Source organism: Platichthys flesus, chromosome 5, assembly GCF_949316205.1.
Source record: "Platichthys flesus chromosome 5, fPlaFle2.1, whole genome shotgun sequence".
NCBI classification, from domain to species: Eukaryota; Metazoa; Chordata; class Actinopteri; order Pleuronectiformes; family Pleuronectidae; genus Platichthys; species Platichthys flesus.
This window is the reverse complement of record NC_084949.1, coordinates 5,719,216-5,735,494: the sequence shown is the minus strand read 5'-3', so window position 1 is coordinate 5,735,494 and position 16,279 is coordinate 5,719,216. Positions and strand designations below refer to the sequence as shown.

Sequence of the window (16,279 nt, the reverse complement as noted above, 5' to 3'; positions counted from 1 at the left end):
CAATGTTGACCTCCAGGATTTAACAAGAATAGTCTGGTACGTAATGCTTATTCCCCTTTCTCACTCTTCAAAGTTTAAGGTTGAGTATTACATTCACCTTCTCCTCAAAACTCAACTCAGGCCAATGGGTTGTGTCAGTATTACATCACAAATTCACTAGTTTCCCTGAGACTCTTTTTGACCCCACCTAGTCCAATCATAGCACACTTGTAACAAAGTCAAGAATAAAGTGAAAGGCGAGGAGGAAAAAAAACAAACTGACGTCTCTGTTTGGGTTGTCAAGCATGGAAACCAGTGCTGGGATGCCTTTCATACGACGCACATCAGTTTTCACCTGGAAAGAGGAAGGAAGGATGGATGTTAGTAGTGGATGGTGTTCAGGTAAAGTCCAGCTCTCTGTTTACTATAAATTATGTTGTGGAAAATCCTTTAAGAAGAATAACTTCTGTGGGCAAACTAGAAGAAGTCTCATCAATAAAGTTTTTTGCAGCTATTTATATTTAAGATTAAAACTAAGAAATCTTGTCTTGCACAAGTTTTGTCTTCTATGAATGCAGTTACAGACATCCCCCAATAATACCTTATGCTGTATCACCACTGATATCTGTTCATCTACACTTCAGAGTTCAAGCTCTGGTCTCATAAAGATACTTATTCTTAACAATCAATGTTGACTGAACTTTTCTAAAATGTGGCAAACGCTCCCATTTCAGAAGAGCTGTTTTTTGCTATCATATAAAACTTTACTTTAATCAGAAACTATTGTATTTCACCCTCACACTCCAGACAAATGATTGCTTCTGATCTACAAATTGAAGCCAAAATATTGTAAGTTGCTAGCATATGTACATCTCTTACTTTATCATTCTTATAGCTGAGATGCTGCAGGTATGCAGCTGCATTGCTCTTGACAGGGTCTAGCCTATAGTTGAGCATGGCGATGACCTCTGGCAGCTCTGGCTGACGCCAGCCACTGGGGCCGGGAGCTTTCCTCAGTGTGCTGTCCAATGACGCCATGCTTCCTCTTTCACCCTGGGCCAGAGGTGCTCCTCCCCCCCAGTAATACATGTCCCCTGGACCACTCATGTCACCATCCAAGGTTCCCTCGTAACTCCTGTGGAGGGAGGTGACGAAAATGTATCAACAGATATCTATCAAAACAAACTGCGGTAAATTAGATACCAGAGTTTACCTTGTTATTGTTCATAAGAAGGATTAGTATTGGATACCAGCCTTGATCTTATGATCCAGTTACATCAGATAATTACAGCTCTAGAGAATAAATCTTTGGAAATTTCAATAACTTCAACTTGAATCACCCGATTCCTTGAATATAAATGTTTATAGATGCATATTATAGATTTAACCTTGAAAATATTTTACAGTTAAGGCCCTGATTGCCAACACAAGAAAAACTGTTCAACAGGAACAATAAAAAAAGAATTGTTAAATGCTATTTCATACAACTACACATGGACTGCCAGTAGCCGATGCTTCAACTATTAACAGACAAGGTCATTAATTCATCTGCACTGTTTGTATTGACATACAGCTGGTTGGCTACTGTTAGCTCTCTGGCAGGGACAGACTGAATGAAGCAGGATCAGCACACTGTTTACTGTCTTCAACAAACACCATCCAAGAGCTCAGATCAGAGTGCACTGTGATTTTATTCAGTCTTGTAAACACCATCACTAGATTTGAAACAGGAAATCTAGAGTCCGCTAACTATGCTGAGCCATGACAGTCTCGTAAAATGTGACCAATCCGCAGGGACTCTAACTATTTATGTCTGAGTTTACGGGACTGACGTGACTCCATGTCTGAGAAAGCCTTTCCATTAAATTGAATTGGAAACTACTCTCAGACTTAAGTAATGTCTGTCATCGACATTTCATTTTAACTTAAAATAGAAAGTAAATATTTTACTCATCTTCAAATGAACCAGTCCCAACAAAGAACCATGCAAATACAAATCATTAACGAAGATGTACCTGTTAACTGAGAAAAAGGGTAAGGGCGATTTCCAAGGGACCAGCACAGACAGGGGTGCCCAGAGAACACTATTATCATTTGTTGTTATTATTATTAGTAAGTTAGTTGAAGAGTGTTTACGTAGCTCATGTAGGGCAATTCTTTTTTAAATTGTCTCTGTAATTAAACTAAGAAATATCAAAAGGGGTTTTCCAGGATGGTGAGGGGTTTCTTATATTGTTTCATAGGTCCCAACATTTTTAGTGGCGCCCCTGCATCTAGATCCCTATTAACATAGATGATTCACCACAAAAACAAATATCACTTACCCAGCCCGGCGTGGGGGACCATGGGGGAATACATGCTGGTTACGTGGCACTGTGCTGTAGTGCATTGGGTGTCCCATCCCATAGTCAGGCTCATCATAACCCATGCTGCGCTGATCATCCTCCAGACCGTAAGGCTCTGGAACAAACCTCGGGAGGGAGGAAAGCTCCATAGCACTGCCCATACGCCCAACCTACACAGAGGCAGAAGTTAGTGCAAGACAATGGGAAAGCTGGTGTCTACCAAATTACATCCAATTCAATTCTTAAGATACAACAGGAAGCACCACATTTAGCAAGTGTGGCCAGCTGAACATACCTGTGGCTGAGCAGCATAGGGGTCCAGCTGGTTCCTGCTGGCGGCTCTGTAGCTTGGATCCAGTGTTCTGTAACCGTCTGGATGAACCTGTCTGGAGAACACAAGGAAGCAAAGATTGAGCATGAGACCAGAAAACACTATCCAATAAGAATGTGTATTTATTGTCTAACCCGCCTTGATGGCTTGAATCTTAGTAGCAAAACCATCGGTTTCGATAAGTATGGTACCTGTAGCGATCGTCCATGTGAGCACCCCTGCTAAGGCTTGCGTAGGTCTGAGACGGAGGCCCAGTGCGGTATTCATCAAAACCCCCTGGGGGTCCATAGTGGTAGTTTTGGGGCATGGTGTGACTGGGATAGTCCATTGGCATTCCTCCACTAGGTGGCGGCCTGTAGAGCCGGTCCATGGGAGTGGTGTAGCCCGCCATGCCAGTCACTGATCCCCCACCATCCAGGGAAAGTGTGTCTGACACAGAGGGGATAACTGTGCGAGTGGTAGTGGTCTTTACAACTTTCTTTACCTTAAACGGCAGGAGACGGAAAACAATAAGTTACTGCCGAAAATATTGACAGCAATGAAAGTGTTATTGGAATGTAATTACAAGGATAGATGTTAACAGTTATATGATGATTCAAGACAACACTCATTTGTTACCATTTATGACAGCATGTCACTCTATTGGCATCTAAGGATTATTGATAATATATTTATTTGGATCTATGTATTACCGTGGTTTCTGTGCGCCGAGTTGTGCCATCTTCACTGGTCACAGAGACGACGGGCTGAGGCTCCTGGGGTTCCTCCACTGTGTATGTCTCCTGCATCACCTGACCAGGCTCCATCCTGAACTACACCAATGCAAATTCACATATTTCAGAAATGTAGCAAATAGACGTTTCACATGGGTTGTCGTTGTGGTTAAGCACGTTAACAATAAAATAAGTGGCATTGAGAAGGGCTCTAATGGATGCTTACATGATGTGTGCCGTTGATGTAACCCTCGTTCAGTGTCAGCCTCTCTATGTCTGCATTACAAGGTACGCGGCCGTTCTGCCATGAGAAAGGAATCCACATCAACACACACGCATATACACACTCAAGTCACTGGGCAGTTGAACTTTTCCAGCAAAACATATAAAAATAAAAAGTGAAGCAAGGGTCATAGACTTTTATTTGAATTGTGGAACCTATTGTAAAGCTCAGGCACTTCGAAGTTGATTAATATTTTCCATATGACAACGATGATAACAACCATCTGAGAATATTTGACGGATTAGAACAAAAACAAAGAAGTCTGCATGGTCGGCAAGAATGAACTATGATGATGGAATGAACAGATGAAAAACATGTCAGTAATGAAATGAATGAGAGACGAGCAGAGAGATAAAACCCGTTTCTCTCTCATGACATCACCATGAGCATTGCCTGCCCAGGGGTTGTGATGGGTGTGGTGCACTTCCCATTCCAGCCACAGGGGGAACTCTAACTATCTGTTGTGCCATCTCACAACTTGATGGTATGAAAATGAAGAGGCAGAGCCAGAGGGGACACTGCTCACCCCTGGCTCAAGGATGAGATACAGCTGTCTCCAATTGACAAATGTATTCTCGTTTTTATATTTATTTTTTTAATCTGGGAATATTTGCAATAAGCACTTTCACGTATCGCAACCACAACTCTAAGAAGTGCAACTCTGCCCGGATCAGGTAAACAAGACAAAGCAAGAGAAGAGAGTCTTAGGACTCAGTCAGAGTGAATAGTAGGAAGTGCCGGGCAGATGTGAGCATGTGGGAACCTGTCAGTGATGACTGAGGTCGTGCAGCTCTGCCTGGGAGAGTGGCAGAGGCATGCGAAAGCCTTTGGGCTATGTAAACACATATAGAGATAAGAATCCGCACAAGCTACATTTCTCTCCTGCTCTCACTATATTGCACACACCCTACCTTTTTTTCTGCTGCTAGTCAGCCACAAGAATCACCTGGGACAGGAATGTGACTGAGAGCCTGCATGCAAGAGCCATTACCAACGGTGAAAGTGAAGGAGAGCCCAGTTGATTATTGTGTTTTTCAAAGGTTGCCTCTAGGCCAAAAGTGTCTGTGTGCAAGTCCACTTATTCAGGTTCCGTAATGACTAAGCGTGTCAATAAGGAAGTGAAAGAATGAGAGAGTGTTGGTGGGAGTAACTGCATGTCTGTCTGTGAGGTCACTCTAAACCAGCTAACTAACTGGCCCATGATGACTCTTACGCACATACACTGTTTAAAGTCCAACTATGGTCTTTTATCACATAAGCAATAGCTTAACAGATGTTTTAAGTCCAGAGGACATTTTGGCTAATCTCTTTTAATAGCTATCTGGATATGAATTCAGTTAAATTAAAAAGCAGTCAGCTGATGCATTTTGGCCAATGTATTCGGCCTCTTTTGCTCTCCACACCGATTGTTTATCTGTGGACAACTGAGGCCCTGTACACACCTGGCATTAACATCCCTCCTGGTTTGATCGCAAGCCTGTTCAGACATGTGGTGATCGGAGTTAATATTGTGGCAGTGGTTACAATCAAATCAACTATACATTTTAATGATTGGTAATGAAACTGCAGCGGCTCATCTGACTTTAGGGGAGGTCCTTCATATGTGACCCAGGATGGATTTGAGTTCACAATGTTGAAAGAACATGGACACATGTGGACCAGACCACCACCGAATGTGGTAATCGGATCCCTGTGAGATCAGAGTGCATTCACACCTGTACTTCGGATCACATAAACCAAGTTAATTCCAGATACGAAAAGGGTCTAAAGCCTGCTCAATTATAACTGGTCAAAGTAAAAAATGATTGCCAGCGCAAAATCGTGTACCTCGCCTACAGATTCTACAAATAGAATCAGGCAAACAGTGGTTTCAGCTATTAAACTGTCACTTAATCAGAAGTTTAATCTCAAATCTAGAACCCTGGTCTGATAGGCCAGGTTACTAGATTATTTACACCAGCTTGTTGACATACTGCAGCTCCATGATGATCCAGGAAAAGACTGATATCATACCTATCGATATATTAAGCAAGATCATTCTTTGCATGCAAAAGCACATGGACCAGTCACGACAAGCACAATGGGTGGCAGACTGAAGTTTGACACAAGTAAAGATAAGATGATGATGATGATGATGATGATGATGATGATGATGATGGCGATGGGAAGACTCATTTGGAAAGGGAAAAAGATGGTTTCCGAGAATGTCGATGGAGGATGGACGAAAATGCTTTGAATGAAGCTGCGAGGAGAAACAGAGGGTGAGATTGACCTCCTCGGGAAGGCTTCACTCATTTGACTCAAATTTTTATTTCTAAAACTCAAGCTAAATTGCAATTGAGCACCAAGAGTCCAGTCAGAGTAAAACCCACAGAGGAGGCATTTTACTCATGTCCTGTATATTCTTCTGCCATCCAGCCAGTCGACACTGATGGGATATGGTTGACCATGGAGATGACGTTGGATGAGATCACTCGGATCAAGGAAGGGTGAATCCGAGGGACTTTTTCGATGGAACGTGTGCGTGGGTGAGGGAGGGGCATTGGATTTGTTGCCCATTACCTGCATGTTGGGGAGGGGGCGTGGCAAGGTGCCGGCGCACGACCTCCGCTCATCCTCCAGAGCTCGGCTCAGCATCTCAAACTGCCTCTCCTGCTCCCGCACTGAGGCCAGCAGGGAGGCCGTACTCGCACACTGCTCCATTCACACGCTGAGAGCAGAGCACAGGACAGGACAGGGTCATCAACACCAGAAAGCCAGATGATATTCAACCATCACCAAGTTTTCATCCAAAGAGGATACATGCAGCAAGAGTGAAAACCCCAAGTAGATATAGATACGAAGCAGGGCCCTAGGACAGTGCAGATCTGAGAACACAAACCCAGAAGAAGGGCTAATGAAGCTGTTTGCAGAGGTTAAAAAGCAGCAGGAGCTGATGCGGGGAGGATAAATGAGGGAAGCGGGAGTGAACTGCATAGATAAAGTAGCAGGTAAAGAGTTTACGTGACTACAGACAGAACGAGAGCAAGATACAGAGGGAGGGTGAACAGAAGGATTAAGGAAAGAGCTCACTGTGGGATAATTCATCTAAAAAAGTTATTTCAGTTTATATTCGATGTGAGAGCAGGGATGCAAGTGAACCACTCTGTCTCAGTATATTTTTTTCACCTTCTGCTATGCTGGGTTAAAAATAGAAGGAAAGTGAGATACACGACAGGAGAAGGTTACACCAACTTTTCAGCTGCAGCGTGTGGAGCTTGTTATCACTTCTTAATTCAAAGGTTGTAGAGAGAGTTGGGAACAGAGAGGGAGACGAGTGTGGGAGCATAAATTCTACTGTGCTTCGTTTACTGGCTGGAATACTAATGCCAAGTCATCTATACGCCGTCCATGACACTGTATATTGTCCATACTGTGATAAGGGATTTAATTTCTTTACATGCTGGCTACTACCATCCCTGGTCAATTAACCTTTTTATTATGCATTTAGGTATTATTCAGTGATCCAGAGTATTTGATTTATGTAGCAGCAGCGAGTGAGAAAACATTGCAAGCTACCAAAACAAGGAGACAGTAAAAAAAAGCAAAATAAGAACGAAAAAATATTATTTCCTTTCTTCTGCTCAATATCGTGATGGCAATTAGGGTTCCTTGGCTAGTTTCATAAGACAAAATATATTTATTGATGGCTATCAAGACGTGAAAAGGATATCAACAAATAAGATAAAAAGTATTTTAGAAATAAATGACCAACTTTATGAGACTTAGTGTTTCAGTCCTATTGCACCTCTTTTTTTTTTAAATAAAATATCAGTGATATATTAAGTGAAAGCAAAAGTCAAGGGGTAGTTGTAGGCTGATTGAAGGGTGAGTGAAGTGTTTGAGTCCAAAAACACTTTTGGAAGCCCCGACATTCATAATCAACTAGAAACAAGGTCATTTACACCGTGTTTTAAGTCCACCAGAAGTGGCTTCTAACAGTCCCTGAATGCACCGCCTCGGAAGATATCAGCAAACATTAAGGCTTAAAACCCAGTGTAAATTACCTTGTTTCCAGTTGAATTGAATGTCTGAGCATTCTGATACTCATATGACACCACAAGAGCAGTATGGAGGCATGTTATGATTTTTCTTCTGATGTTTTTTTACTTCTGAAGATAGTTCACTAATTTCTTCAATTGTATTGGATTTGGCTGCTACGCTGTTTACACCTGAAACTCCAGAGGTGTTTTGTGGACTCACACCCACCCCTCCATGGGCACAGTGGTGAGTAGATAATAAGTGAACTATCGTTTTTGGGTGAAGTATCCCTTTAAACTCAAATCTGAATATCCCAGCACATGGCTTAGAATCCAACTTAAATGACATCAGATGAATTCAGAAGAAAAGATGTACTCTTATTCATTCTAAGCCGAAATAGGGAGGTGAAATAATCATTCAAATTTAAAGGATTAAATTAACTAGACTACACATATCCAGGGACATACTGACATTTTACTTAAAAATAACCAACTGAATTACATATCCATTATTATGGAGGAAATAAAATCAACATGAACCATGAGGAACCAATACCAATAACTGGTTGTGCTGGACTATATTGCCTGAAAAATCTAAGCAAGATCCGCAATGAAAAGAAGAATATGGGTTTTAATTGTCAAAGTGGCCTTTTAGAAGGAAATGTGGCCTTAACAAATGCCATAGAAGACCTCAGGCTAAATACACAGGCATGATGATAAGTCAAGGAATGTCCCTCAAGCACTAATTAAGACAGGGACTAAGTCCTTTCCTCTGACGTCCTCAGCAGAGATGCTGGTAAGGGAGGAAGGAGGAATCTGTGGAGGATTAGTGGAGTAGTGTCTGTCTAATAACGGGATGACACGAGCCTGGCTCATCTCCAAACCAGGGCAAAAACCATTTTCTACTTCAAAGTCCATTGACTTATGTATATCAAATCTGCTCTCCATCCGTGTACACACAACTGTCAAAGTGAACAAAGAATCCTGTATTACGTCCGTGTACACACACACAGACACACCTGATTGTGTGTCTAGATCCAAGTGATTGTGGGTCAGAAACAACATAAAGGGGGCAGGTGTGTGTTTGGCCAACGTTGATTTTATCCTTGAATACTCAAACAAGGCTGTGGTGCGTTTGAGTGAATTTGACGCTGCTCATTGTTTCTTTTCATTTGCGTGGAAAATAAAAGACATTTGTGGACAGAAGCATGCAAGAGTCACACAATAACACACAGCCATTGTCATACATTCCACAGTGAGAATTGGCGTGTCATATCCTGTCTCAGCTCTTGGAAGCTGTCCTAATAAGGGAGCCATTCAGTCTTTCATAGCGCTGCGCTCATCCTTCTCTCACACAACGTTTATTTCTTCCCAGCCAAACACTTCAATCCTGGAAAAGGGAGAGTGGGAGCAATCACATTCACTGACCCAATCAGGGAAGTCGACCACAAACCAACAAAGTGCTTCTATAGTGGATAATGCGTGTAAACTGAAAAATACATTTTTAAAGTTATTTCAAGTGGCAAGTATGAAATGACACTTTGGCTACACGCATGCTTTTAGGTTTTCGTTTTTCGAACCAAAGCGAACTCTGTTCACATGAGTGTTTTGGCCCTGTATCAGTTTTAATCCCTGTCCATACTAACACGCCTGACAAGGCATGGGACGTGAGGACTCACACACTATGCATGTGCATGCCAGTGTAAACATGAAGGCATGCGCGTGCCGGTGACAACGGTTTTCATCAGCAAGCAGGTTACTTTGACAACAATTCTGCACCAAAAGTTTTAAACTAGAATGTGGTCAACAGCTCTCAAACTCTGGAATAGTTTGGATGCCAGAAGCATTCGTGGCAGAGTTAACATATTTTCAAATGAAAACTAAGTATCGTGGGGGTAGCCTTTATGTGGCAGCCATATCTTGACAAATATTTGACTTTTCATTAAAGTTGTTCAGTAGCAGATCAAGTTTTACATCAGGGACCATTTATTTTAACATGACTATGAACCACTGAGACCAGACATCAGCACATCAATGTACCAATCAAAGATTTTCTTTGCACCTCTGTCAACATAAACACTTTCTGAGACTGTAGAAGAAGACTGTCTCTTGTGTGCAATAGTTAGACAGACCCACAGAGCCTGTTGCTATACGAGACTCACCGCTTACATTCTTGTGGCAGAGTGCATTTGCTTGTGAGAGAGTTTTAAATGGCCTTAGCCACTTAATGCCTTGGCATTAATCATTAATCCATTGTAAATCCACTTTGCGGCAGTGCTAAATTGTATCTGCTAATGGGACAGCCCAGGAAATACACAGCTAAGCCACTTACTGTCCAGAGCCAACACACAACAGAGATGAACAGCTAGTGTCCACTACAAATGGAAAACTCTTAAGTACACACTCAGTCAGCTTTTACGTCTGTCAGCCAGTGCCCACCGAGTGACCGCAAAGTATTCCCTTATTATCATGTTGCTATTATTGCTTCTTCAGCAACTCAGTCACTTGTGTTGTGGCAGGCTGATGTGCATTCTGTTCCAGTAGGCACACCCACCTACCAACACCCACAGCTGAGGTGAAGCTATGGTAAAATGCTGTTGTGGCTTGGCCAAATGCTCTGCTGACTCAGCCTCATTTGAATGGTCACACACAGATTTGGACTCTGTGTGTGTGCCTGTTTGTGTGCGTGTGTGTGTGTGTTGACCTTGGCCAACCTCCAACTACTGCCACTGTTCTGACTTGAAACCGTGAACCCCACCAACAACAACACCGTCCTCCCATGTGGCCTGCAGTGTGGTAGCTGCAGAGTGAGTGTGTGCGCACATACACACACACACACACACACACACCAGCACTAACCCACACATTCACTTGCACTCCATACAGACTGTTCAGGGACCTCATGCAAGGCCGGCTGTCTAATCTACAGGACACCAACTAACTATTCTTAGTGAGATAGGAAACACTCAGCCAGCTACATCTCAAAATATAAACCAGGGACTTCAAGTACACCTAACTGGAACAATGATCTATCTGAATACAATATTGATATGAGGCTCAATATCTCCTGGGTTTTTTGTTATTGTAATATAATGATTCATAATGTCTTTTCATACAGCAAACATTTGACCTAAGTGGATCAAACATTAAACGCCTCTAACTTGAATACAAAACCCATAATGTAAATAAGCTGCTCCCAGACAAAACATTACCAATGTCAAATTTGGCGTTTTTTATCAAACAGGTGCTTCAGCTAATGCACAGCTGTTATTATTTAATGCACCTCATTATTTATTAATTTGTCATAACCGTTTCATCACGCAATTTTCAGGGAAATACCCTACATAACTTCCCAGAATGCCATACCACAATGTTCAAACAATTCCCTGATGAAAACATGTCTGTCTCCTCTAGGTTAGGGTATAAATGTCATAGTTCTATCATCAATTGTCTGGCCGGGTTGAAGAAAGAAAAAATTGATTTCAAATTAAAATAAACCTTTGGATTTAAAAACTGTGAAGACAGTGAGGCGCTGGACAAAAGCAAATCCATATTTAAGGGCTAGGGAAAATGAAGTTGAATGACAACAAATCTCCAAAGGATTTTACACTATATAAGACAGATAGTCAATTTTCATAAATGTTGATCCAAACAAACCACACTGGAGAAGCCTTTTGCATTAGGATAAGCATCCTATTCGCTGCATTTCCAAAAAAAGGCATTTCTAAGAATATTCACCTCTCTAACGTTAACGGCTTCTGACACAGAATTAATTTAATGTGAATGCAACCACTGCAATTTATTGTGCAAAAGCTTTGTTGGACAATCACAGCAAGGTGTGTTTTCCTGCAGTATGAGTGAAGTTGGCATTCGGTATATCTTATTTTAGAGCTTCACTTTAAAGTAAATGAACATTCTAGTGCAACAAGTGCTTTCTCTGCAATAAAGAAAGCACTTGTTGTTCATACAAAAAACAAAATTAGCACAACAGTCACAAATGTTGATATATTATTGATGCACTAGGTTGCAAGGTTTGTTATACACTTTACAGCATTAGGGCATTATCTAAAATGTGCTAATGCAGGCAGAAGTTGCGGGTCAAAGTTGAACTCCACTCGAAACCACGCTGTGGATGGAAATGTTACACCCGGGTGAATGTGCTAATTTGGCAAGACAGCGAGGTGAGAGAACACCTCAGTTTTCAGCACATTCGTGACATCGAACATGATGCACCAGTTATAAAAACAGACAGGCAATCTCCTCTACTGGCAATGGGAAAGGAGTCATTTGCCTTTTTTAGCTGGTTTACACTGGTAAAACCTGTGTATAACTGTGAATCTTGATGTAAAAGATGAATGAGAAGCAGACAACTCCATACCTAGTAGGGCTGCTCGATTATGGAAAAAATCATAATCATGATTATTTTGGTCTGACCGGTCCGAACAGCCAGTCGAGAGCGTGCCTGAGAATAGCACTGCGCGGCCGCTACATGGTCTGCTGCTGCCCTCCCTGCTTTTCAACTTGCACTGTTTTTTTCACCGCTGGTCACCACACACACAACTCGCCACCTTCATTTTACAGCTGCTTGAGAGTAAGTGCCTGTCAGCTGGGTCGCTGAATGCTTTGGGGGAAGGACTGAATTGCGCTCTTTCGAAAAAAAAATACTTTATATTTACTTTCTACGGAGGCTTCCATGTTTTTACAGTAGCCCAATCTGGATAAACTAAGCACCTTCTGAGTTTTTGTGACAACTGAAGGCTGCCACAGGTTGTCTTAGATATTTGGATGGTGAGTGTGTGTGTGTGTGGGGGGGGGGGTATCAGCTGCAACATGACACTTTAACTCCGGATGTCACTAGTCACTACACACAGAAGCTTTAAGTTAATCATAACTCAACATATGAAGTAATGAAACAGGTGAGTAATCAGACTGATTCAGTTGCCTGGGTATATGTGACTAATTTTCAAGAAACTAATAAATATTCCTGCTCAATCAGTACTATGGAAAATGGCCTGCCAAACTAAAAAATAATGATTGGCAGTCGGTAAAGATTAACTACTGGCCATCTGCCAAGAGAGCGTGGTTGCTTCTCAACAAGGAGCTGGCTATATTTCTGCAGTGAGGACCATAAAAATGCAAACTGGCCCTGATCTTTTTCGAGAAGTTAACCACCAGCTCTGAGGGAGGGTACTGCAACGGTCCAGCTCCACGGCTTTAGTGGAATCTGTGCACTTTGATTTTACTGTCACACATCTCACATGACACCGCCTGCATGGACTGTGTACTGACGTGCTCAGGATTCGAATGAAAACACTGCTGCAGGTGGAGCCGTTGGAGGTGGAGAGTTGAGGACAGATAAAAGAGAAAGAATGGGCGAGCACAGACAGAGAGGAGGAGCGAGTACAAGAAAACCCCAGCTTCTGTGTGTCAGAGGGACACACCCGTGGCGTGCCCTGAAAGCCCGTCATTACACTGGCTCACAAATGATAGCCCTGGTTAGAACAACTGGCTGAGCAGCAAGACTCCAGCCCCCAAAGACAAAATTGCTAGGGAAAAATGTATCCAACTTCTGATCTTTTTGTCCCTCCTTTTTACATTTAGAGAGAGGGGACATTTCAGAGCAAACAGCTTGTCAAAACTTGCTCACAACCACTTCCATTCTTGTTCCAACAGGTCAGAGCAGAAATGTCCTAGGGTTGGGGGGGGGGGGGGTGGAAGAGGAATATGCGAGGCATGTCCATGCTGTACGGAAACTCACCGATCAGCTTGACAGTTTCGACGCCAATCAAAAAGTCTTAAGTTACTTGCCAAGTAGGTCCCTAGTGGGATGAAAATCACCAGTATCAACCCAAATTGACAAATCAGAGTAACTTCAGATGAGATGAGAGACACGTTCTGAATTGCTCTTGCGCAAGGATTAAGTCACACAGAAACTACAGTGGATCGTGATTACAAAGTGAAACCATGAGGAGTGAACCACTGAAGCAGATTAGGCAAAGTCCCCCTGTGTAACCCTGGATCCTGAAGAACTGTAAGACGAGATGGAGCCTGTGTTGCAACCCTTTAAAAAAAATAAAAGAGTCTGAATAACGAAGCCACAAACAGGCCTGCCACCTTACCACACCCACACAACCGCACTCACACAACAGGTTCTTGATCTTGTCCCTCGCTGCTCCACCACCGCCGCTAACCCTGTATCTCCCTGCTCTACCTGTGAGACCACACCAAGGGACAGTGGCTGGAACAACAAACCCTCGCGTCTCCACACAGTCAACACAGAATGAACACAGCAAAAAGAAAATCTCCCACAAAAAGCACAAACCTGGTGATCGTGTTCACCTGAGAAGCAGCGTTCAGCACCACGGTCCGCAGAGAGTGGGCGTTCCAGGCACAGCACACAATGGGAAACTGATAAGTGATCCGAGGCTGGACTTTGACTCCCAATTTACGGTGCGTGACACGGCGGGCTGCCCGGTCACTTCCGTGTACCCTCACCTGTCCGGTTACACCCCGGGTGGGCGGAAAGTGGCGGAAAACGCCCGGTGGAAATGCCCCTCCGTGTGTAAAGACAGCGAGCACTCAGCATGTAATGCAATAACAACAACCCACAAACCACATCATCCATGTAATAGTGTCACATATCAGCTAAACCCTAACATAGTGGATGACAGACGTGTGTCAAAGTCGCCATTATTTCAACCTCTTCACTCTACGTGTAAAAGTTCTGTTAAACTTCCCCCACAAGTCCCACTCTGGATGACTTATTCATCAAGCTAACGAGTGGAATACACCGACGCTAGCTGCGCTAACCTGCGCTACAGAGGCTAGCATGCTAACGCTGTGATTAAAACAAAGTTCACCACATTTTAAAGTCGCTCCCGTTTCCGCCTCCCACTGTTTTTTTAAACCGGCTCCAGCGAGCACACAACCCCGGAGAAGACGTGCTTCGTTACCGCTTCTGGAGACCGCTACGCTCGTTTCTCAAAGTCCATAAGTGTTTGCGGAGCTGGATTCAGGCCTAGCGGACTACTGCTGCTGCTGCCGCCGCTGACACGACCCGCAGGCTCGGGGGAAGAAGAGGACGTGAGTCGGGATGAGGCGACCAGAAAACACGTCGGTGTGGCGGAGCGGAACAAAACCCCCCTGTGAAGAAGAAGAAAACACCCACCTCTGCAGTTTCCTAGCTTCCTCCCTGTGCCTCCTCGGCTTGTTGTTCACTTGTCTCTGCTCTTCCTCTCTCTCCGCTGGGGGGGCAAGAGGAGGGGACGAGCAGAGAGCAGAGTGGAGAGGAGGGTGGGGAGTGGGGAGACACACAGGATATATTACGTTATCGTGCGATTATTTATTTAACAGCTATTGATAAACAATACTTCAGCTTGGAATGACAAATAAAATAACTCAATAATGATTTGATAAATACTTATATCAAATCATTACTTGGTGATTTACTTGAGTCGCCTAGCTCCACTTTAAAGACCAAAAAAACAAAGAATACAGTAGCTTATATTTTGATTGTTTAGTAAAAATCATATAAATGTCTGTAAATAACGATTCTTTGGAAAATTCAGACTATACTGCCCCCGTGTGGTCATTGAATGGAGGGGCTGTTATAGAGCAGAAAAGAGCGTGCAGTGATGTGGGAAAGGTCACAGTGATGGAGCGTGTTCCCATTAATGCTGCAGAAGTTATCTCACGGCAGGTGATATACATTGTGATGAAATAATACTTGTGACGGGGCAAGGGAAGACACCTCTTGAACAGAACCCCATGACATAGGGAAAGAGAGAGGGGCAGGGGAGTTTGTGCATATTACTCAGACATAATGTTTAATATTATTAAAATTACACATTCATTTTGGGGTCTCAACAGTTTAGTGACTGTGGGGACGGTGTGTTTTTTTTTAATTCTTATTGACCAATGACAGCACTTTGTCTATCATACAGTGGTGTTGAATCCCCAGCAGAGAGAGAGAGAGAGAATGAGAGAGAGAGAGAGAGAGAGAGAGAGAGAGAGAGAGAGAGAGAGAGAGAGAGAGAGAGAGAGAGAGAGAGAGAGAGAGAGAGAGAGAGAGAGAGCGTGTGTTTGTCAGCCCTGGGAGAGAGGGAGACATCAAAGATTCATGCATTGGTCGTAAAATTTTTTTTTTTAAAAGGTTTTTTTTAAGTTATTTGAGGTATTGGTCCCCCAAAGGTGATCTATCAGTGGTTTAAAGTAGAAAAAAACTCGCAATGTGTACTTCCATTCGCTCTATACTGCCTCTCTCTGGAGCTGCAGACGGAACAGGCTGTTTTGGCCTGACTCTTGAGCCCCTCCTCTGATGACTCGGTTTGGGTGACACGCGACCAGGCCTATCACCACTTATAACCTCTACAGGAATATTTTTAATAAGCTTCCAAATATGGTCACATTAGGAATGCATTAGGCCACTTTCACAGATTTGCCCTTTAATTTTCTCAGTAATTCTACAGTAAAAATACACAAAAATATATGTCAGCATAGTCAGAGACACCATGAACAGGAATCCACTCGAAGTCACTTATAACCTCTCCAGGAATATTTTTAATAAGCTTCCAAATATGGTTACATTATGAATACATTAATCCTTTTCT

General features: G+C 42.9%; 1 protein-coding gene across 6 annotated transcripts in view; it reads right to left on the bottom strand.

Moving 5' to 3' along the window:
- The window catches only part of ctnnd1 (catenin (cadherin-associated protein), delta 1), a 28,433-nt gene extending 13,519 nt beyond the window's left edge, over nucleotides 1-14,914 (bottom strand). For 4 of the 6 annotated variants that reach the window (XM_062387252.1, XM_062387249.1, XM_062387253.1 and 1 more), the window contains exons 1-9: nucleotides 14,839-14,914; nucleotides 6,214-6,361; nucleotides 3,595-3,669; nucleotides 3,348-3,467; nucleotides 2,847-3,139; nucleotides 2,620-2,710; nucleotides 2,304-2,494; nucleotides 859-1,114; nucleotides 263-334 (exon numbers count right to left, since the gene is read on the bottom strand). In XM_062387252.1, the coding sequence (XP_062243236.1) occupies nucleotides 263-334; nucleotides 859-1,114; nucleotides 2,304-2,494; nucleotides 2,620-2,710; nucleotides 2,847-3,139; nucleotides 3,348-3,467; nucleotides 3,595-3,669; nucleotides 6,214-6,354 (1,239 nt within the window). In that variant the 5' untranslated portion in view covers nucleotides 6,355-6,361; nucleotides 14,839-14,914. Of the gene's footprint in view, nucleotides 1-262; nucleotides 335-858; nucleotides 1,115-2,303; nucleotides 2,495-2,619; nucleotides 2,711-2,846; nucleotides 3,140-3,347; nucleotides 3,468-3,594; nucleotides 3,670-6,213; nucleotides 6,362-14,623; nucleotides 14,798-14,838 lie in introns of those variants that run through there. The other 2 variants (XM_062387254.1, XM_062387255.1) reach the window with 2 other exon arrangements.
- Nucleotides 14,915-16,279: the final 1,365 nt, after the last annotated feature.